This window comes from Pyrgilauda ruficollis, unplaced genomic scaffold, assembly GCF_017590135.1.
Source record: "Pyrgilauda ruficollis isolate IOZ18807 unplaced genomic scaffold, ASM1759013v1 scaffold2, whole genome shotgun sequence".
Taxonomy (NCBI): Eukaryota; Metazoa; Chordata; class Aves; order Passeriformes; family Passeridae; genus Pyrgilauda; species Pyrgilauda ruficollis.
The window spans coordinates 1,917,690-1,940,005 of NW_024519206.1; the positions used below are offsets into that span (position 1 = coordinate 1,917,690).

Consider the following 22,316-nt stretch of genomic DNA (forward strand, 5'->3'; position numbering starts at 1 on the left):
TGACTTGTTGCAAACAATTTATTAGGTAGTAATAAATAAGAATTTAGCAGAAAGGACTATACAGCAATAAGGCATATTGATAGTATAGTTATATAGGCAACTGACACACCTTCCTAACATTTTCCTCTAGTTTTTTAAGAAAGTGCTGTGTAGAGAAATGTATTTCTGATACCAGTGCCAAGTGATAGCAGGGATGCACGATGAAGGACCTGACTGTTGCATTATTTACCTTAAATAAAGCATAACAATCCATGAAAATTTACTATTGTTTAGGCCTGTGAAGTTTAAGTAGAAAATTACAGCTTGCTAAGAAGAATACAAAATACAAGTCTCCTGTTCATGTTTTTAACAGCTTACTACTTTTAATTTTTTAAACTGCAGTTACTAGTAAGGTTGAGTAAAGTTACTATACAACAGCACAGTTCTTCACATTCATTTTAGCTTTTATTTGAAAACTTAGAGGCAAGTGCTAATTTTTATTTTTTATAAAAGCTTTTTTTTTTACAAAATATTGCACACTGTTTTAGCATGCAGTTTACACGGAAGAAATAGTCAAGTGCACTTAAAACCCTGAAATACAACCAGAAACTTCAAAGATTTGTGTTACAGATTCTATTTTAATGTACAAGGATATGTTTCAGACTGCATAGAATCCCACCTTATACTTGGGACCCAGCTCTTGGAGCCCCAACCCTGACTCTACAAAGAGCAGGCAGAATGCTTACAAACTGTTTCTGACGTCCTTGTCATCTTCATTCCTTCATCCTGCACTGCTTTTAGCCTGAAGAAACTGAATTAATCAGTAAGAAAATTAATTTAAGAGAAATAACTTAGTACCTCCTGTATGAGCTTTTGTTACTGCATATGTGTTGCAGTCCAGGGTAGGATTTATAAAACTTTCTGAAGTCCTCTGAGTAAGGTTCATCTGTAAATCCCTGTCTCCCTCTCCTCCATACATACACTTTATATTGCACAGCGAAAGTAAAAATTCATTTTACAAAACAAGCATGCTAAACATTCAATATGGCTTCTGAATGGTTTAAAGTGTTTCCCTTTTGGCATCCTCATGCAGTACTTTAGAATAAATATGAATACAAAGTATGAGAAAGTTAAGAGTAAAAATAAAGCAAGCTAAAATGTTTGTCAGAAACCAAATAAAAAACAAGAGTTTATCAAAAGTAGTTGCTCAAAGGTCTAACTAGTCTTTTAAGCATATTTATCAATAGTATCTTAAAAATACAGGGTGTCTACAAAATACTGCAACATATACCACCTCCTTGATGTTCCACCAATGACACGAAAGGTAAATAGGTTAACTGAGACTTGCTTAATGGCACTGGTAGTCCCATATTTCTCTGGGAACAACAGCTTTACTGGATTCATGCTCGTTGAACTTGGTAAACCATTTAGATTTCATCAGCTTTATTGGTTAAGCTCAAGCCCTACAATAGTTAATATATGAAACACAAAAATACTTATAAAAATAATAGATATGTTGTATAGTTCTTTTAAAAAAATAAACCATGCAGCTTCTGTACAAAGTTAAAAAAACTGTACAAATTGACTTTTCTATTGTGTAAAATTCATATACATGGAAGTCCTGTTACGAGGAGGAACAAGTTGTTTTTTGCTCAGCCATCAGATGCCATCTCGTAACTACTGTTCATTTCCATCACTCGTTTCTTTCAGTTGGCATTAGCTGGCCATTTAATTTCATCAGGAGTTTTACAACGAGTCCTGCCTATGTAAAGGGATGCAATTAAATTCTATCAGCATTTCAGAACTATGACAATCAAGTACATGACAAAAGCAATTCTCAGCTTTTTGCAATCTCAAACTCCATTACTTTCGATCACAAAGTTAGTGGCTCCAGCTCTCTGAATCTCTATATTTGGAATTAATCTAAGATAATGAGGGATTGGGCACATGCAAGAAACAGTTTCAATTAAACAAAAGGTTTATCCTAATGATTATAGCTGCATTTTATGTATTTTGAATTCTAAAGGCTTCACATGCTAAGAAAACAAGCAAACATTCTGAAATATTAATAATAAAGTTTTAAAATAATTTTTGTGGTGGCTTGGCTTAGGCTTCTTTTATACTATGCAAGGGTGGTTAATCTCAACAGAAAAGAGGCTTGTGTATCTAATTTAGGAAAAAAACAATTGAACATAAAGGATGTAAAATGATAGTGCTTACCTGCTTGGTATGTACAATAAAGCTCATTTTGTTTTCCAGACTGTGGATTTGAAAACACGTATCTCCATCTCCCAACTGCCACATAAAGCAACCGTACTTTAGGCTGAGGAGTAAAGCCTATGACCAAATGTAGGAAACTGTCACTCAGAAAATATCCTCCATACTTGCAAACTGAACTTCCCTTCATTCACAAAGACAGGATTCAGACTTAAACCACTACGTTCCACAACGCAGTTGCAGTTCACAAAGTAGTGAAGTGAAAAAACACAAGACTTTGTTAGTGACTTATAAAGACCTTAAAATCTTGGAAATTTTCAGTCAAGTTTAACTAAACAGTTGGATGGGAAATGACTTCTAGTACAAAGATTTTAAGAGAAGAGAATTAAGTTTTATAGTTATTACTGGCAGTTCACTTAAGCTGACCTTTGTTTCCATGTTGAGGAGGTGCAGCCCTTTTACGTTTACTCCTACATACACTTTGATGACTTTATGGCTACTTGAACTTGCTTTGGTGAATATCTGTCCTGTGAAAAAAGCTGCTCCATAAGTAGGAATTTCCCAGCAATTCTGCAAGAACATGCGCTGAAGGTGATGCATCTCCTTACTGACACCTTCACTGGTGCTGAGATTCTAAACACAAAGAAACAATGGCAATCAACAAGTCCTTCCAAACAGTTGTGATTGTTTGAAGAAAATCCACTGCTCAGTGCAATCCTTACTAAATGCTTATTTCCGAAGTGCCTTCCCATCAAGCATCTTCCTACAGCTAAATTAAACCTTGGAGCCATGGAAAGGCTCAAGTACTAGAAGAGACTGAGGCAAAAGCTGGATACCTATATGAGCCTTGGAAATCTGAGCACAGACACACAACCTCTGAAGGGCCACACAGCTTTGCCTCTCCCAGAAGTAACGGGGACTTGGGACCAGCAGCTATGCACCCATCTGACACCAAATGCATCACAGTCCTTAAAACTAAGTATTTTTCCTCCTATTAAGGAGTCCAATCCAGTGAGACATGGCAAGATGAGCAAGTACCTCCTTCCAAAAACATGGATTGTTTTTTTTCTTTTCTAAGCAAGAGAGAGGTGCAGATCTCTTTTCATTAGTGGAGCCTTCATTCAGAATGAGACAGGCTTCTGTTCCTTCCTCTTCAGTAGAGTGCAGCAGTCAGAACAAACTATTGCTGGAGTGCTCCTCAAACCAGAATGATAACAACTCTCTAACAAATAAAAAATTGGTTGGGCTGTGGACAAGATCAGAAGCCAGAGACACGAGGGAAAACACAAATCTTCAGCAGTTAGAGGGCCATGACTGTGTGTGACAGGATCAGCCTCTCTGGATCCATACCCTGCCTTAGAGCTTACCTGAATTCTACACAGCCATTTCTAACACATAAAATCTTCAGAACAAAAGACTGCAACTTCTTTTCCCTTCCCCCATGCCCCACACCCCAAAATAATGTCCCAAAAGCAGAAGTCAAAAAAGCTAGGCTCATTCTTACATATACTTTGATGACAGACTAGATTACTTTGCTACACCATAGTCTTAGACCACCATCACCCCCTCCTTCATCTCTATTAAAAAGAATAGGAATGATCTGCTAATTTCTGATAAAAAAGGTGTGAGCACCAAAAGAAAGTTTATGACTGAGTAATCTCATGTCAAAACTAGGAGCAAGGTTTGAAAACATTCACTAGGTGCCTCTGCAATGTTTCCTGGCAGCTACCTTTAGTGATGCACATCAGCTGGTACAGTTCTCTTTCTGACACACCTCACTTTTTCCACAATTACTTGTGAAGACCACAAATTTAATCTGACCTCATTTGGAACTCACAGCCCTCAGTTAGATGCATTTTTACACAAGCAGCCCAAGTCCAAAATATTTAACATTGTTGCTCAATTAACTCCTCTAAACAAAGGAGTTTGTGTGTGTGTGTTTGTGTGTGTGTGTGCACTTGCACATCAGCAGCACTACCAGGTACCTAAGATAAAAGTTACACTGAAAAAAAGGACTTTGGGGATCTATTGCTACAAGCGGACACAGAAATTTAAATCAGAGTAGATTTTTTCACACCTATGCCTGAACTGGAATTGTGCCCAATACAGAGCTAACACTGAAGGTAAATGAACAGATAACAAACATAAAGAGATCTGTACCTGTACAAGAAATATATTCCACAATGAATTCCAAAAATTCAGAGCATACATATTTTTAGCTTTTGATACCAGTATTTCTGTTCATTAATTGACAACCAAACATTCAAAAATGTTTAACAACAGGATTTTCTACTACCTGCTTATTTATCTTACCTTGTATTCATGAAGTATCCTGTTTGTCCAATGAGGAGCTTTGCTTTTTAGTTTAGTTATTGGTACAATAGATTTAAGATTTTCTTCACTAAGAGAAAAACAAAGAGGAGCAAAGTTTTTCTTCACTAAACAAAGTAAGAAAAAAGAACATCTGCCACAGTGTACCTTCAAGTCATATACTGAGCTAGACAGTCAGCTCCTAGTCTATCTTACCTCATCAGATGAGATGGGTTCCTAAGATACAGCGCAATTCTCAGTTAATGAAGATCCAGCTTTACATTATACACACTGTCACACATCATGGACGTGGCATGGAGAGGAAATGCCAGCAGAACACACAACTCATACTTGGCTAGAGAGCAGTTTGATGAATTCCAGGTTGGAAGCCAAAATTATACACAAAATGCTATTTACATCAGCATATCACATACTTAGAAAATATGACAGACTGTAGATACTCTTCCTTTCACTCCTGCAATAGCACTACCAGGGACTCAGCCCAATTAATTTCCACATTGAAGTTATATATTATATTATATGAAAGAGAAGCTACTTACATCAACTGCCTTTTTAAAAAACCTAAATTGCAGGAAACAAAAAAAAAACTAAGAGGAAGAATGCAAGCCTTTCCTAGTTTTTTACAAACAACAACTAGGGATATGTTTTTGGAATTACCAGTCTTTTAATGAAAATTTTTGTCAACTACAAAAAGAAAAACAGATTATGAAACTCCTCATCTACATGAATAATAACTATGTGAATATGGATGGAAAGCATGTCCAAATGGCTTTTTGTCTAGCCCAACCTATCTTTTTAGGTAGACCTGTCTGTAGAGCCAAACACTTCCACTGAGCAGGATGAACTTGGAACCACAGTACTGACAGGCCTCAGTGTGGAGAGGAACACCACCCTGCAGCTGCTGGGAGTCAGCAGGGAGTAGTTTCATACAAAACTCAGCTGCACTGAACTGCACACTCGTACAGGAGGGCAGTCCCACTTAAACCCCGTTCCCCTTATGCTCCATCGACTGGCTGTTCAACTGCAGGACAATACATGCAAAAACCCATCAGGCCAAGGCAGCTCAGCTGATGCTGTGAATAAGAGAAGATGAGAAGCATAGCAGCATTCCAGAACAACACAGCTGCAGTTCCATGAATGAAGTGTGGTGGAGACAGCAGGGGGTGAAGGTGCACACAGTAGAGAACTGGAATCCTCATGTGCTCAGATACTGCTGCAGAAATGTATGTGGGAAGAACAAGCCATCCTAAAATAGCTCAGCTACTGTTCTTCTGGCATGCAGAGGGAAGGGGAGAGAAAAATACCATCTGGCTGAGCCCTACTGGTGCCATGGGTTTGACTAATTTAGTACAGCATTTCTCCTGCAAATGACAGAAGAGACACAATATCGCTGCATGGTCTGTCCAAAGAGGGAAAATCAGTCCCAGACTTTGGTCCAACTGCCATAGTAAAATGTTTCTTCAACATTGCTCAAGGCCTCAGTCCTGTCAGAACCCTTCAAATAAATACTGTTGTTTATTTTGGTATTACTGTATCTCAGGACAGATTTTACATACTACAGAACGTCCACCCCTCTGTCTAGGACTGCAATTATTAAGATTAATACATTTTCACACACAATGCCCAACTTCTAATAATGCTACAAGGGTTACATGATTACTGTGAACTATAGCTCAGTGAAGAAAACCAAAAAATATATCATACCTAAAGTCTGAGGGTTCCATAGGAAGTGCTATCTAAAAATATTTAATCTAACCCATAATTTTAAATTTTAAACACATACTCACTTTAGAAAGCCCTGTTTATGTTTCTTGCTCTCATAATTTCCATAGACTATTTGTAGAAGAAGACTTGCCAGTGTAATCAGCTTTGCATCAGGTGATGTATAAAAACCTTTCAGTAAATTATATCTGGCCTCATCAAAAAGAATAAGAATAGCCAAGGGATCCTCAATCTGTTAAAAAAAGATTTAAATAATATTATTTCTTTGTAAAAAGGAAAATAGCCTTAGAAACTATGAATAGCATTTCTCACTGATTCAGAGACAGAAGACATAGGTGTGATCCTGACTGAAGTCAGGATCAAAAAGCACATTTTAGTGGTGCTTTGTAATAGAAGCATTGTTTTTCATTTACTTACTTCAACACTTCACTGATCTAACAAATAAATGAAAGGCAACTAGCACACCATGCCCAATCAAAAAGTTCACAGAAATAACGGTATATGTGGATTTCTTCCCCCATAAATTCATTTTCGGTAATATGTTTGAATAATCCCATTGAAATTGACCAATTAAATAACTAAAAAACAACAGCACAAGGAATAAAATCAGGCAGGTTGTTTTTAGCTGTATGACAGACAGAGACTGACACATGGAGACATTGGATAAACCCAGCTGAGAGGGTGAGAAAGAGAGAGAGAACAAAGAGATGGCAGGAAGGCAAGAGAGAGGAAGGGAAGAATGTGAAAATTCAAAACATTACAGAAAAGGAGATGTCAGGTTTAAAAAAGTTTGGAAATTACTACAGTCACTATACACACTGAGGGTTGATGGTCCAAGTGTTCTGATGGTCCAAACATGACATAATTTCATTCACTTCTAAGTCCTGACCTTTTTTTCTATTTCCAGTGGAAGTCTCACATCCCTTCTCAGGAAAAGCTGTGAAGTTTCCCTTTGAGGATCCAAGTTTGTCAGTTCAGTGAATATTTCAGGCCAGTCTCGAATATGCTGCAAAGGCTTGTGATATGGCTTCAGCTGGAGACCTGAAAAATAACAGGTTTGTTTCTAAATAAACAAACAGAATAAACCAGCACAAACACACACACATCCACATAAATTATTAAATGCTGCACCAAACCCAGAGTACCTGAAATTGAGGACTCATTAACCAACCCTAGGTTTTCCCTATGTTTTCTAAACTGCTATATAGAAAAGGTTTGAAAATATGTATTTATTGACAAAACTCTTAGCATCAACTCACTAAATGCAATAGTTTCTCAAGAGTGAAGTGCTATTTAAAAATTTAATGGAGTACCAAGACTGGCCTTCCAAACGCAGTAATAAAACATGAGAGACTCTTGTCTCTATTACTGTGGCAGAAATATAAAGTCCAATAATCTTATTTCTGACAGAAAAATACAGATATAATTTATCTTATAAATGTATTTGCCCTTTTTGTATATATATATATAAAAACCACAAACTTGTCAGAACAGACATTCTTCTTTTCAGAAGACATTCTTCTTTTTAATCTGTAAAATGTCTTGATTCTTAACAGGCTAAAGTCAATAAATGTTTCATGTTCTCTTGTGTACATGAGAGATGAGAAATTAATACAGAGCTTTCAGCTACAGCCATACTATGTACCAGAGTCTGTATCTTTGGCTTACTCACTCACCCTGTCTGTCCTTGGGTTATCACTTGGCTTTTCCTAGCAGTGAGGTTCTAGGAGGCTGTATCTGCCTCACCCTCACTGCTCTGCCTTTCACACTGTGGCATTTCACATGATATGAAAAATGTAAATGGATACATTATAGTGCAACATCTTTCACTAGGAACAATCTGTTCATTTAACTTTTCCATCTTACATTCAAACACAGAAAAGCATCATCTGTTCTACAAGCAAGAAACCTACTGTCCTTACAGTTGTACAGAAACTGCAACATACTTTATAATGAAACTTGTCCGTTAGTTGTTTGAAGACATAAATCAGGAGCTCATTTTTAAATCTAGGCTAAATATCTAAAGAATTACTTGCTGTTACACAAACAATTTAGCAGTGAGCTCTTCCCCCACAAATGCAAGAGTAATACTTCAGTGATTCTATGACAACTTCACATACATATTTAGGAAAGGCAAAAGCAGCAAGACTTTAACACTCAAACACTTCCTTTTCTTCACATTAACATTTGTGTTTAGCTGAGGCTTACAGTAGTCACAAAAATACCGCTGTAGCATTGGCAACAGTAAATAAAATTTTAAATGCAAGGCTTCTGTGTTAATGACACTCCTAACACAGCATCTTACCAGACCACAACTGAGCTTTGTAATCCACAAGGTGTCCCACAGCTATCCCTATTGCAGCAGTACTGTTGACCACATTATCTGAAATTACCCAACCACACTTGTTGACTCTTGGGCTTCTACTTATCTTCTAGTACGTATCTCAAACAAAAACTATAATATCTTTTTTATTTAGATCAGAAGTACCAAAAAATACCATAAATAAAAACATGACATTTTACATCAGAATTCTCTCCCATCAAATATATTTGAAAACTTGTTTATCAAAAATTATTTTGGTGCCAAACACAGGAAAACTCATATGACTAAAGGGCCTAATGAAAAAACATTAATCATCTTAAGTAGTTTTAAAAAGACTAGACATTGGTAAAAACTACATGCATTCAAATTCAGATAGTCTGGGAAGAAAAATATGGATAAAACCAGGATAAGCTTCTAGTAAGGCCTATGACAGGCAAGGTGCCCTGTAACAGAAAGGAAACCTGGAACAGCCTCATCTTCCTGGATGAAATACATTATAGGTGCCAGAGTGATACAGTAAGACCTAGCAAGGGTACCCAACTCCACAACTCTGAAAGCAGTTTGGAGACATCAGGCTGTGAAGCCTGTCAGAAAGCATGTCTCCTACTCTCCTAAGACAGCATTACTTTTTCCTAAAGGCAAACAGGAATAAACTATGATAAACCCTCAAGTGTAACCATTGTCCCTTTTCCTTACTGAGGTTCTCAGAACAGATCCAGATAGTGAAGTACTGCTGAGTTTCTTGAGACAGGCGCATGCCCTCCATGATCTGCTGGACAGTTGTGTTGTTTCCGTGCTTCAGCTCCACAGAGCGGTATGATCCATCCATACGATAAATCCGTGCCTTTTCATACTACATAAAAATGGGAACATATTACACAAAACATTTGTTAAAATCCTTTCTGTTTGTGTTTCTAGACAGGAAAGTAGTTTTACCATCTATAAGCAACATCTATGATGCTGGGAAAAAGAACATCGCGCAACTCCTACGTATTTATTATTTACCCAAATTGCTTGTTTCATGTTCTGTGCAAGTTCTTACACTGCATTTTTTACAACAATAACTCTAAGAAAGATCTTGCTGGTATTCTGAGGACTTCTGTCAAAGGCAAGTAGGTATTTAAAAGTTCCCTGAGGGATCTGTGCTCAGTGCCCATGCATATCCCAAAATGTTCACTTTGCTATTACCGGCAGGTTATGAATTTTTCTACCCTATACTAAAAGAACTTATTTTTAGAGGGAAGCACCACCCTTTACTCAGAACCCACTACAAGAATACAATCTCACTAAGTCTTATAGTGCTCCTGTAAGAGAATCTAAATAAATCTTATAAATAATAAATAATTTTCCCCTTCAGAACTCCCATAGCTTTCACTGAATTGCATGTGAGCCCATAATATGTCTTCTGAAAGACATACATAAACATAAATCAGGTGCTTAAAGCATACATACTCAAGTCATCAATCAATGAACTGTCTTGTTTTCATTTCTGTAACAGATTAGATGTTTCAGCTGCTTGAATAAGAACATTTCAGGAATTTGTTATTTCTCTTCCTCAAATCTACTAAGTCATCAAGAACTGAGTTCCTAAAAACTTCTGGAAAAAAAGATGGATGGCTTGGAAAATGACAACTGACTGAAAATGAGGTTGGAATGGAAAACATCAGTCTATTTTTGCTGCAGTAGTCACTGTCATTCCTACTGCAGTAGTTTATAGGGGGAGTTTATATATTGTATTAATTAAATAGTAACAAATGACAACATAACATCCTGCATTACACTCTGAAATCTACTTAAAACGTGTCCATTAGTCTTTAGAGTCATTAGACACACCTTCACATGATCTACTGCATAGTAAGGTCCTTAAAATGAAGGTCAGTTCCTTCCTTAATTATTTTGGAAGACCATTCATGCAGAGTGAAATGAAGATAATTTAAAACATCTAGAAAAACTGACAGGTTTAGTACCACCTACTTACAGGGATATAAGGCTGCATCTGAAGTCAAAGAAAAGAAACAAGTGGGATTATATCATTTGACTAATTTTAAATCTAGTTCAGGATAAGAGGAATTGCATTGTAAATTTTGTTTCCTATCCTGGCTCAATCTCCACTGGCTTCCAAGGAAGCCTGCACTGACTAACTGATGAAAAGCCTATTTCATAGAACCCTACATTTAGCCTATTTCATAGAACACCTACATTAGGTGAATGCTCCTGCTTATCAACATATAAGATAAGAATGCATAAAGAAAGCTGATGGTTGCACGATCAAAAATAGACATAAAATCAGTAGCTCATGTGATGCTCCTACAAATAAATTGAAACATCATGTTTACATGTCTTACATGTATTTCTTGAGCCATGAAACAGAACAGAAACATTTAAAGAGACAAAATGCCAGTTTGCCAATATTTACTCTGAATTTCAGTGTGCTGCACATTTCCAGTAACAGCCGGAAGTGACTCTAGCTCTTCTAAAAGATTAAGTGTAAATTAATTATAAATTTTAAAATATTTAGAAAATAAATACGTACAGGTTTATTTATGGCTTCCTTCAGTAGTTTTGCAGCTTCTTCCCACTCATTTTGTTTGTTCTCTTCACAGACATTCAGCGGAGATCTTCCCTGTTGATCAGTAATGTGCTACAAACAAACAGAAACACCGATTCTACATTGATTTCACTGGAAACAGGTAAATATTTACACATTTTTAAGACAATTAAAATCCTTGATACCAGAGTTCAAACATTTAATTGATACACAATGGGAAAAGCAGAGGTAATCAAAAACATTTAACCATTTTTCAGTAATTGCTAAACAAGATCATTGATTTGACACCAAAATATTTCTCATACAACAGCCAGAAATTGTTGCTTCATCTGCATTTCTATACACAAACAGAACTTACTCTGTCAATTTCAGGATGGTTTAGTAGAATTTGTACTATTTCAGCATGCCCACCTCCAGCAGCAAAATGAAGAGGAGAGCTAAGTTGGCCATTCAAAAGATTTGGATTGCATTTCCCTTTCTCCAACAGCATTCGAGTGGCTTCAACTTTTCCATACCTGCAGACGTGTTTAAATCAGAACAGACACAGCAAATATACAATAATTTTTTTTCAGATGGTTCTAATTATGAATAAGTATTTTTTCAGATTGTCCTATTTATGAAAAAGTGTGGTTTTGTTCACACTGAAGAGTTTTAGCTTTCAAATTACACCAGATACAATGGAACATAATTAAGTTTGTAGAAATTAATATCAATTCTACACTTCTTTGGTAATCACTGGTCTAGCAACCATTGATTGGATTCATGATAGACAAACAGAACCTTGCTTTAAGCTAGCTAAGTCTGGGTAGTCACAGCAATTCAGTCATGGCAAAACAGAGTCCAGCTTTGTCTGGAAAAAAATAATCAGTGTGAGAATCAGAGTTCAGCTTCTGCTTGTCATGCAGATGGATCTTGAGGATTCTTAACTCCCATGCTTATAACTGGTAGCTCTTGTGTGTATTTGATGTATAAAGTATTTACAAACTTTCTGACAAACACTAAAAAGCAAGTAAGAATGTGGGCTTTTTATAATCAAGTTTGATTTTCATGTTATTCCTATCATCAGACATACTGACCACTACATATACAAAAGACTAACTTCCGTAAAGATAAAACAGAAGATTTCTATGACTGAGAAAAGCTTTCAAGCACTTACAGATTAAATCACAGAGTTATAGTCAGACATGTTGACCTCTGTAAATCACCTAGTCTAGCTTCCCACTTAAAATGTGTCCAGCACCAAAACATACTCATCTCAGCTAGTGCTGTGCTGTTAAACTGCTCACAGGCTTAAGCCAACACAGAGTGTGAAAGTTACCATGCTAAAGTAGACCCAGTGCCTCCAGCAGGAATTAAAATAGTCAGGAGAGATACAAGAGACAATAAGTAAGTGATGACATGATCTCCACAACTGGTCTCCCCAAAAACCATTCAAATTAAAATTATCTCAAAACCTGAAGTAATGTTTCTCTTCAGAAGGTTAACACTATTATATATTATAATGAAAGCATAAAAAGTCTAGAGGTGTTTTTTTATTATTTCTTCTTTTGGAAGGCTGATAAATTACATAAATGACAGCGCTAAAGAATCATGACAGCTAGAATGCACTCGATTGGCAAAACTATGCTTGACTCACCAGCATGCATAATGAATTGGTGCCCAGTGGTCACTATCCAACTGATTAACAGAAAACTTTTTATCCAGAAGGTGGCTTAGCAAATCAGAGTCTCCTTCACAAGCACTGCGGTGAAGAGGGAAATCATCTACCCACTGGTGTTCCCTATGAATTAAAAGGGGAAGCAGGAAAAACACCTTTCAGAAATACTATAGTTGAGAACATTGACTTCTTAAAACTTACAACATAGCACTATCCATAGATCTACATGAAGAATAAAAGAGAAGTTCATGCAGCTAAAATGTGCCAGTATTCATACAAATAGTTTTTTTGTCATGCAGAAATTAAGCCACAACTGTATTTATTAGAGTAATAAATGCTTCTCTAATGTTTATAATTTACACCTTTCTTGATTCATCCTTTAACATTGTGTTTCAATACTTAATGATTTCAAATAGAATTTCATTTAAAATATATATTTCTACAGTGAAGCATAAAGTAATAGGAATCTCATTTTAAGTCTACCAAGTGCTACTGTAATAAAACAAAACAAAATTATCCATTAATGAAAAAGGAATGTAACATAATACTTGTCTTCTGTGACACTGCTCATGCTACGTTGCCACTTTTCTCTTTTAGGAATCTGAATCTTTGAGTAGTCTGGGGCTCCAAGGCCAAAGTATGGATTTATTACCACCTTGTCAACCTGTGAAGACATAATTTAAACACAACTGAAAAAATGTCTTACTGAGATTTGGCTACACAATCCCCCATTCCAGTCAGGTATTCTCTTGAAACCAAAGTTATGATAGTAACATTTTATAATGAAAGAGAATTATGATCAAATATGAGGATTGAAAAACCAGTGCACACTTACTGGTAAATAAACAGCTCTGACGTGAGCACACACTCATATCAAATAAATGAATGAACTCTAAAATGAAAATATATGGATGTTTCACAAATACAAAGTGAAAATATAGTACTTACCCTATTGGTATACTGAAGGTCAGATCCAAACAAAGGATTATAGATACACATATCTGCTTTCTCCAGTGCCAGCATTTTACTCCTTATTTCCAGGGCAGTATAACCCATGTGCAATGAGCTCTCTGTTTGACCAGGTTCTATAGCATAGGCAGGGTTTATTACATTTGTTTTAATTCTCTCAAGAGGAGATGGTCTGAATAAAGCTGGGATGGAGTGAGACTGGGTGTGTCGTTCATCCAACCACCTGCAGGAGAGAATGAGCAAGGAATTAATTTTCAGGTAGAAAAGGATCATTTTGGTCATGCTGTCCATTATTTTGTTTGATTAGGGATTGCATATATGCTAATCACACATTTGAATTTAAAAAAATAATTATAATTTGCACAGCCAATTTTATAAGACTAAATTACTCCCTGAATGTCAAATTTGTTAACCACACTCAGTTAAACAGTTGTGTTTGCTCAATTCTGTGCGGCTGCAAACTCTCAAAGAGAAGGAAATTATACACTAAGAGTAACACGGGTTACAACCACAAAACCACACCAACATTTCATTTACTTTCAGTTTATTAACAGTACAACCCTGAACAAATTTTAAAACTTAAAACAGTTTTTTTAAGGGTGAGTTTCAATATCTGTACTGACTTAAGCTTTCCAACTCACATGTTTCATTAGGGAAAGACAGGAAAAGGCAGCAAACCAGAAGGTCCAGTTTTGAAACTGCTAAGTCTCTTTCACACAGGCTACCAACTGCCTTTTTATAAAACTCTGCTGAAGTTTATTCTTTTCTCAGTGCACTCCTACTGACTGAGTACTGAGGAGCTTTAGAGTCTCTGTGCTACCAGGGGAAGTCAGTACTGTACACCTGCTGCATTTTTCCAACAACATATGCAATATAACACAGGGCTCAGGACAAGTTGTTCATCTCAAATTTTGGATAAATATATTTTTACTGAATTGTTAAATTGTTTTAGTGTTATATTAAGTGGTTCATTGAAGGTCTAAAGGCAGGTTTGCATTTAGGTTTCTGCACATGCTTTCTCACAAGCTTGAGGTAATAATGTGCTTTGCTGGAATACAATAAATTCTGTTTAGTGATTGAGCCTGGAAATAGAAGAAAGAGAAGTAAGTACATGCTTTGGACATCCACTGACAGACCACTTGGATCTTGTCGGTCCCAGAAGCATATGTAAGGACAGCAGAAGGAACCTGCAGTTCTGTGCATATGCTTAGGCCTATTTTTAAGTCCTAAATCCGAGCTATAATGTCCTGCAAAAGCAGCATTTTCTTCTCTTACTCAGGTCCTGGCAGAAAGAACAGAAAAATTGTAGCTATTGTGCTATACTCTCTAAGGAATTTTCAGGCATTTTCTCTAAATATTTGGTAGATAAATTAATTATGGCAGTTTGAATCTTTGAGAAGTATTGTTTCAGATTATGTACATAGAGAATAAAAAAATATAAACTATTTTCTATTATACCTCCAAGGCCTCTTGTGAGGCATGAAACACTTCCAAGCAGAACTTAGAGCCTGAAGGCATTCAGCGAGCAGCAAATAAATTTAACTGGTATGATGGTATACACGCAAATACTACAACTCTACTAATAAACTGTAAAAACCCTACACACAGAACCTTTTAGGTAATAGCCTGTAGCATGGTTTTTTACATTAGCCCGAAATTTCAGCTAACTTTATTACTGCAAATAAGTTCATACACAAGTGTGTCTGGTATTTTTTGGTTAAGGATATATTTAAAAAAATGAAAAAAACAAAACAAAACAAAAAAACAAAAACAACAACAACAACAACAACAACAACAACAAAAAACCACCAAAAAACCCTGCAACAAAACAACAAAAAACTTGTTCATGTATTCAAATTTCAAACTACTATAAATCTGGCTAAACAACAAATCACCTTTCTTAAAGTTAATTCCCTACTGCAAATAAATTTGTGTGTCTGGGGAAGATGCACTCCCTTTCTACAGGGAGATTTAATTTAAATGCAAATCTTAATGGTATACAATTACAGCATATTTTTACTACACTCTGGCAAATATTCTTACTCAAATGACAATTATGTCATTTACAGAAAATTAAACATTATGATTTTACAAAACATTCACTGTGAGCATGAACTTCCAAAAAGCTACTTGATTTAGATAAACACACCATTCTTGAGTTTGCTAAAAGACTTTTAGAAATATGTTGTCAGCGTTTCCATTTGTGATAAGAAAATATGGATGATGAAGAAAATACCATGATGATTTCCTTCTTAACCACAAGAATGCTATAAAAATTATGTGTTACACTGACAAATGATCTTTTTAATACATATTTGTATTTTGATATAAAATATCAAACTTTTCATTTTAATGTATTTTTACTGATGGTGTCTCTTACTTATCCAAGGCAATTAACATTTTTGCAGTAAGCGTAGCAAAGTGTGTGCTGGATTCACTGCAGACTCTCATGATGTCTTGTAAACAGTAGAACACAGGGCATCCAGGACTGTATGTATATTTCGTATTATCTAAAAAAGAAACATTCTCTGAAGACACATCAGTGAGAAGAATCTTATTTTCCCTTCTGCATCTTTTGTAGTTGCACATCCCTAATTAAGACAATAACTTTAGACTAGATTTTCTCCAAATAATAATTTTCCCCAAATAATAATTGATAGCAATTACATAGAATCCTTACATAGCAATTCACAACCCAACAGGTTAGTCTTAAAATCCCTACGTATTCTGTCACTGTTCCATCAGTGTGATCAGGTTCATTTGAGGAATAAATGTTAAATGCATCCTGTTACCAGAAAAAAAAAGGAAGATGACTCAGGACTAGGAGGGGCATGTACTGGTATACTGGTAGCTCCACCATGGTATCTATTCGATAGGTTTTATTAAGTCTTATGAGTAAGGCAAAAATGAAGACGTTTCCCCAAAAGCACACATTTTACTTCAATATTTCTAAAATACTTTCCTGACAAGTAATTTATTTGGCTTTCTAAAGAATTTATTTACTCTTTAGAGACTTACTTATTCTTCTCTGAGTAGAGAACACTGAACTGAGTAGGATGTCTTAGAGCTGCATTCAGCAAATTCTACGCAAGTTAAGGCCTGTGTTTTGAAATATAACCAAATGCACAAATACTGCTTAAACCAGAAGTGTGCTACTGTTACAAAAGCAAAGGCAATACATTAAACCAAAGGTTTCTTCATTGATTTTAAGGGAGTTTTGCGCCTGCCTGCAACTTTTAATGTTTAAAAAAAAGATTTAATATGATATATAGCTTTTTTTTTTACAGAAAAAGCTATATATCATATCAAAACATACTTTATATGTATAATTAAAATATATAATAGATGACATATTTATAATCATATATCAATGATACAGATATATACAACTCAAAGATATCATACAAAAAAATAAACCCTAAAGTGAACTTCTGCTAAAATGGGTGCAGCTTCACAAATCATGCTCCGTGTTACCTTTCACAACAGTTGGAACAACGTAAAGAGACGCCTCCTGGCCTGCTTTCTCTCCATCTAGAGGAAACTTCTTCATTAACACCACACGCTTTCCTAGCACATTATTTAAAAACAAAAAACAGATAAACCACAAAACAATTAATTAATCATCAAAACAAAGAAAAAATCTCGAGTTGGCTATTTGAAAGCTTATCAGACTCAATCTTCCTACTTTCCAGGAAGAAAAAATTATGCTTATGAGCTATAATCTAAAAGAAACCGAAGAAAATTTAAATACATAAACAAAAGAACATAAACATGTATATGCCCATTAACATGAAAAAATTATATGACTGTAGTCCTTTTTAACTTTTCCAACCTCAGCTGCATATTTTAGCAGCGTACAAACTAAGCTGGGCATACTTAATGCTTGGGCCGTCTGAGTGAGTCGAATTAAAACTCTCTAAACTATGTAAGGAACAGAGTATTTGCTTTTAGAAGGCATTCCTCTATGTGTATTAATTCTGTTATTCTGTGTTTGCTGCATTATTAGCTCTGCTACATCCACTCAGCTACAGTTACTGTCACCTGCAACGTTTTACCACATAAACAACAGAGATGAAGTCCACAGCAAAGACCAGAAGTCCTTTAGTCATTATACTTTATACCAACCTGGAAGTGTAATAGGCTGGCAAAACCAAATTTGTCAGCACAAGTGTGATGTTCTTTGCTATATCAGCTATGTAAAAATAAGGACAAAAAATGTACTCATCAAATTCCATCTGTAAGCGATACAGTTTTGCTAGAAATATTTTCATATAGATATTGTCTTCCGAACAACTGACTTTATCAGGTCTCTAGTCCAAGTTTTAGCTGAAGTTATGGATTCAAAAGCCACTTTGATCTGGTTTACTGGAAGTTTAGCTATAAATCTAAACTTGAGGTGAAGAAGCAGCACAGACAAAGATTCATTTATTAACAATCACTTAGTGAGCATTTTATAGAGTTGGAAGGAAAAGAAAAACAAAGGTTCATGAAAGGTTTTAGCTGTATAGTTGGCTTAGGTTTTTTTGATGAACCTCAAAATAGATCTTCTTTCTTTATACTAATTTCATGCTTTTGCACAACTTTGCCATGCCAATTTAAAAAACATTTTTATAGTGTTATCAATAGTATATTAGATTAAAATGGTCTTACCTTTAATACCCTGATTGGCTGGTGAAATTGGTTTGGTGGCTTCTAATACATAATCCAAGATGCTCTGGGTTATCTCAGTGCCTCCTTGAAGTTTAGTTTCTAGCAAAACTTTCTTTCTTTTTTTCTTTTGGCCTTCAATGGGAACTTCAAGCAGCAAAATCTTTCAAACAATAATGAAACCAAAGAAGTTTAAGCACAGGTGAAAGAAGCACAGAACTTAAAAACAATTATTATTATTATTTATTATGTAAAAGTAGTAACAAAATTCAAGAAGTACTAAATGTTGAGGAGCAGAATGGTGAAGTCAGAATGACCTCCACAGCAGACTAAAGAGTAAAAGACAAGGCTACATTCTCTTCCATTATATTATTACTTATTTACTATACTATTTAAAAAGCCAAATAACTAATACATAAAGAAAAGAAATCGTTTTACTTCATAGGATTTAGCTCGATATTCCCGAGAATTGAGGCTAGCAGTATTTTTTGGACGAATCACAGCAACATATGCATCTCCAATGTTTTCTGGGTTTCCCATCTCTCCTTCTTACTTTATCACTGGAAATAATGAATAAACAGGAAGAAAAGGTTCAGCTGAAAAAAAACATCCAACAGCACACTAAACTTCAGGATGCAGTGCTCATATCCACTGATGCTTTGCATTATTCATTTATTGTTTTTTAGCTGGAGAAATGCCAATGGCTGATATAATTCTGCTTCCTTTTCATGAAAGGAGAAAATAGGACGTCATATAGATTTGATACAAATAAGCTTGTTCTCTAACCCATCTTTAAAATAAAAGCAATGGGGTTTTTTTCCCACTTTGTAACTATCTTCCTCATTTTGCAAACCAGACAAAAGGCCAAAGAAATTTTGAACTCTGGAAAAGATGTGAAATTGAAAAAGAAAGCCATTTCAAAGTGACAAGCACTGTGATTTATAAATTGTGCTGTAACAAGTATTGCACTTCTATGAGTGCAATCCCCAGGAATTCAAGAAAATACCTGGTTTTATCTCCCCCCACAAAGTAGAACAGTATTGCCTACAGCCAAGTAACAAAGCTGATAAAAATAAACTATAATATGGATTCATTTACTTAGTTTTATTTCAGTGGGGCTGCAAACTGGTGCACAATTCATTTAAATCAATTTTCTGAAAAGAATACATCTTTAGTTTCTAAAAAAATGAATAAAAGCATTTAGATTTAAGAAAAAGCTTTGCTTACCCTTCTGTTAAATCAAGGTGACAATTCCTAAAATCACAAAATTGTATGGAAATTATATGAAAAATCTCCTAAAGCAAAACCACGTATCAGCTTCCAGAAAGTAGGTTATGTCTGACCATTTCCACCTTCCAGCTGATCATTTTCTTCATCTGCAAATGAACACCCTTTCATTCCATAGCATCAGTAAGCACATGCTTTTTGCAGATTAATTCCTCCACATATTTTAAATGTTAGTGTTTCTAGCTTCTCCACCTCTTCTAGAAGAAACAGAGGTCTTCAGATTCCTATGCCCTTAGTCCAGTATTTTTCCTGGGATCGAGACTACCTGAAAAGATATCGAAAAAACCTCAACATAAATAACAATAATAAGCATGGATATTTTCACCATCAGTTAATATAAATACATTAGTTAGAGGATTCAGTGATGGTATGTGAACAGTATAATATCTGAAGAGAAACAGCTAATGAGTTGCAGTAGCATATTTACAGTATTTACATTAGTATTTAGTATACTATTTACAGTAACAATTAAAAACATGAAACAAGCAACATGCTGACTTATGAGAACTCATACTTTAGGATATTAGGAATTTTAAAAGGAAAAAGAAACAACCATCCCTTATGCACAGCTGGGAAGGCCTGCTCCTTGGGTTTCCTTATACGTGCTTGGATACACAGGGTTTGGGTCATAGGCTTGTGTGGAGTGAACCTGCACTGGTACGGCCGGGTCACCTGATGACAGGAGGCGAATAAGCAGTGGGTGAACTCCCTCTGTCACTGCTCTGCACTAAATCTAGCGCAGAAAGAGCATGTCTGTGAAACCGACAGCGCTGAGACTTGCAATACGACTCCAGAAAACAAAAAGTGAGGATGAAGGGGGCGGTGAGCGGGGGGTGGGGTGGGGTGTGCTGTCAGGTTGTGACAATAAACACAACCAGCTTCAGAAGACACCACCACGAACTGATTCTGACTAAACCCATGTGCTAACAACGCGGCCCCATTCTAAAGGCTGCCGGTCTAAGGCACACGCCTCACCCAGGCTTCTCCCAGCACCGCTGACCCTTCCCGGCTCCCGCAGGACCCGCCGGGAGAAGGCGGAGGGCGGCTCCTGCCGGGAGTCCCGGCCGCACCACCCCGGCCGGGGAGGAGGGAGGCCGGGGGCATCGGAAGCCCCGCAGCCCTGCCTCGCCTCGGCACGGCCGGAGGGCGACGGGCGGGAGGCTGCCCCGCACCCCCGCATCTCCCGCCCCGCACTGCCCGGCCGGGAAACGCCCCCGAACTTCCCCGGCCGCGCCCAGAAGCCGCCGGGCAGCGGCCCCCGGGGGTGCTCCCCCTGAATCCCCGCGGGGCGGGAGCGGCTCCCCCGCCCCGGGACCAGGGTGAGGGAGGTCGCCCCGGCCCCGCTCCCTCCCTGCCTGCCTGCCTTGCCTTCCTCGGTGGCGCCTGCCGCCGCCTGCCCGCCGCATCCTCCCGCCGCGCCCGCCGCCCAGGCCCCGCGTCCCGGCCTGCTCCGCCCCGTTCCCGCCCCGCTCCCTCCCACGGCGCGGTGGATCCGCTTCCCGTCGGAGTCCCGCGGGCCTCGGCTGCCGATGAGTTTCCGGGTCGGCGGCCTGAACTTGTGTTGCCGCCGCCGGTTGTTGACCGCAGGCGGAGAAGGAGGGAGCAAGCCGGGGCTGCGGGCCGGGCCGGGAGCGGGAGGCGCGGCTGGCGGGCGGGGAGGCGCCGAGGCGGAGCGGCGGCCCGAGCCCGCGGAGCGCCGCCGGCAGCAGCTATCAGTGCCGCCGCCGAACAAAGGGGTAGCGAGCGGGCGGCAGCCGCAGCGCCGTGCCCGCGCCGGGGGCCCCGGCGAGCTGAGTGACAGCCCCGGCTGCCCGTGAGGCTCCACTGGAGCGGGCACTCCAGAGGGCGCCGTACCCGGAGTGGAGCGGGAGAGGAGCGGCTGCTGGGCACATGGAAGCTCTGAGTGCCGGGCTCGGAGGCGCCGGGAAGGGCCGGGGAGAGCCCCTGTGAGGAGCCGGTGAGTGCCCGCGGCGCTGGGCGAGGTTCGGGCGGGGGCTGCGGGAAGGCACGGCGAGTGGAGCCCGCTCGCGGGTGAAGCCTGGAGGCTCCGCACTCGGGGCGTCGGCAGCGCCGCGCATCGCGGGGGGGGCCGGGCCGGGCCGGGAGGCGGCTCCGGGGGCGCCTCGGTATCGTCGGCAGCCGAGGGGAGCGGAGAGCGGGAGGAGAGAGCAGCCGGAGTGCGGAGGTGAACGAGCGGCAGGTTACCGAGGTTAGTGTGCAGGGGGCTGTGGGGAAAGGGGATGGCGGGAGCCGCGGGCCGCCGGGCCGGGGGATAAGGGGGCAGAGAGGCCGCCTCCGGCCCGGGCTCGCGAAGGGCGGGGGGCTCGCCCGGGAAGTGGCCGGGTGTGGGGGATCGGTGGCAGCTCCCGGGGCGGCCGGGACCGTTGTAAAGTTTGGAGTTGCCGGATGGCCTGGCTTCAGCCAGGTCTAGCAGCTGGGCTCATGCCCGCCTTGTTCGTAGCCGGGAAATCCTGCTGGAAAGCAAAAGCGAAAAAGTGTGAGTGGTCAGAGTGGGAGCGTGTGCTGCGGGGCGAGCTGTGGTAGAGTGACCTGGCTTCCTGGCTCGGTAACGCCGTCAGAGCAGCCCTTGAATGAATTTAAACGCTCGCGAGCTCGGGGGTGTGGGTTTTTTTGTT

At 38.7% G+C, this 22,316-nt stretch overlaps 2 protein-coding genes across 6 annotated transcripts in view; one reads left to right on the forward strand and one right to left on the reverse strand.

Moving 5' to 3' along the window:
- KRIT1 (KRIT1 ankyrin repeat containing) lies at positions 1-20,377 on the reverse strand. Of its 2 annotated transcripts, XM_041466675.1 has the most exons (18): positions 20,234-20,375; positions 19,621-19,945; positions 18,832-18,953; positions 18,397-18,556; positions 17,221-17,313; positions 16,127-16,256; positions 13,726-13,969; positions 13,326-13,441; positions 12,757-12,900; positions 11,479-11,635; positions 11,106-11,213; positions 9,269-9,425; positions 7,139-7,290; positions 6,315-6,481; positions 4,510-4,597; positions 2,623-2,829; positions 2,200-2,316; positions 1-1,741 (listed from the first exon to the last, which is right to left on the reverse strand). In XM_041466675.1, the coding sequence occupies exons 3-18, from the start codon at positions 18,931-18,933 to the stop codon at positions 1,673-1,675; spliced, it is 2,211 nt and encodes a 736-aa protein (XP_041322609.1). In that variant the 5' UTR covers positions 18,934-18,953; positions 19,621-19,945; positions 20,234-20,375; the 3' UTR covers positions 1-1,672. The 2 variants fall into 2 exon arrangements, with proteins under 2 accessions (XP_041322609.1, XP_041322610.1); XM_041466676.1 differs by lacking the exon at positions 2,623-2,829 and having other exon boundaries at positions 20,234-20,377.
- Positions 20,378-21,186: 809 nt separating this feature from the next.
- The window catches only part of ANKIB1 (ankyrin repeat and IBR domain containing 1), an 85,280-nt gene continuing 84,150 nt past the window's right edge, over positions 21,187-22,316 (forward strand). The window contains exon 1 of one of the 4 annotated variants that reach the window (XM_041466674.1): positions 21,187-21,637. The gene's annotated coding sequence lies outside the window, so the exon portion shown is untranslated. Of the gene's footprint in view, positions 21,638-21,665; positions 21,890-22,316 lie in introns of those variants that run through there. The other 3 variants (XM_041466673.1, XM_041466669.1, XM_041466670.1) reach the window with 3 other exon arrangements.

Bases quoted from the DNA above. Each gene is read 5' to 3' on its own strand.
- KRIT1 (XM_041466675.1), bottom strand. From the start codon at position 18,933: ATGGGAAACCCAGAAAACATTGGAGATGCATATGTTGCTGTGATTCGT. The intron at 18,557-18,831 runs GTAAAACGATTT...ATTGTTTGAAAG, and splicing joins ATCGAGCTAAATCCTATGAA to ATTTTGCTGCTTGAAGTTCC. The intron at 13,442-13,725 runs GTAAGTACTATA...ATGTCTTCACAG, and splicing joins ACCTTCAGTATACCAATAGG to GTTGACAAGGTGGTAATAAA.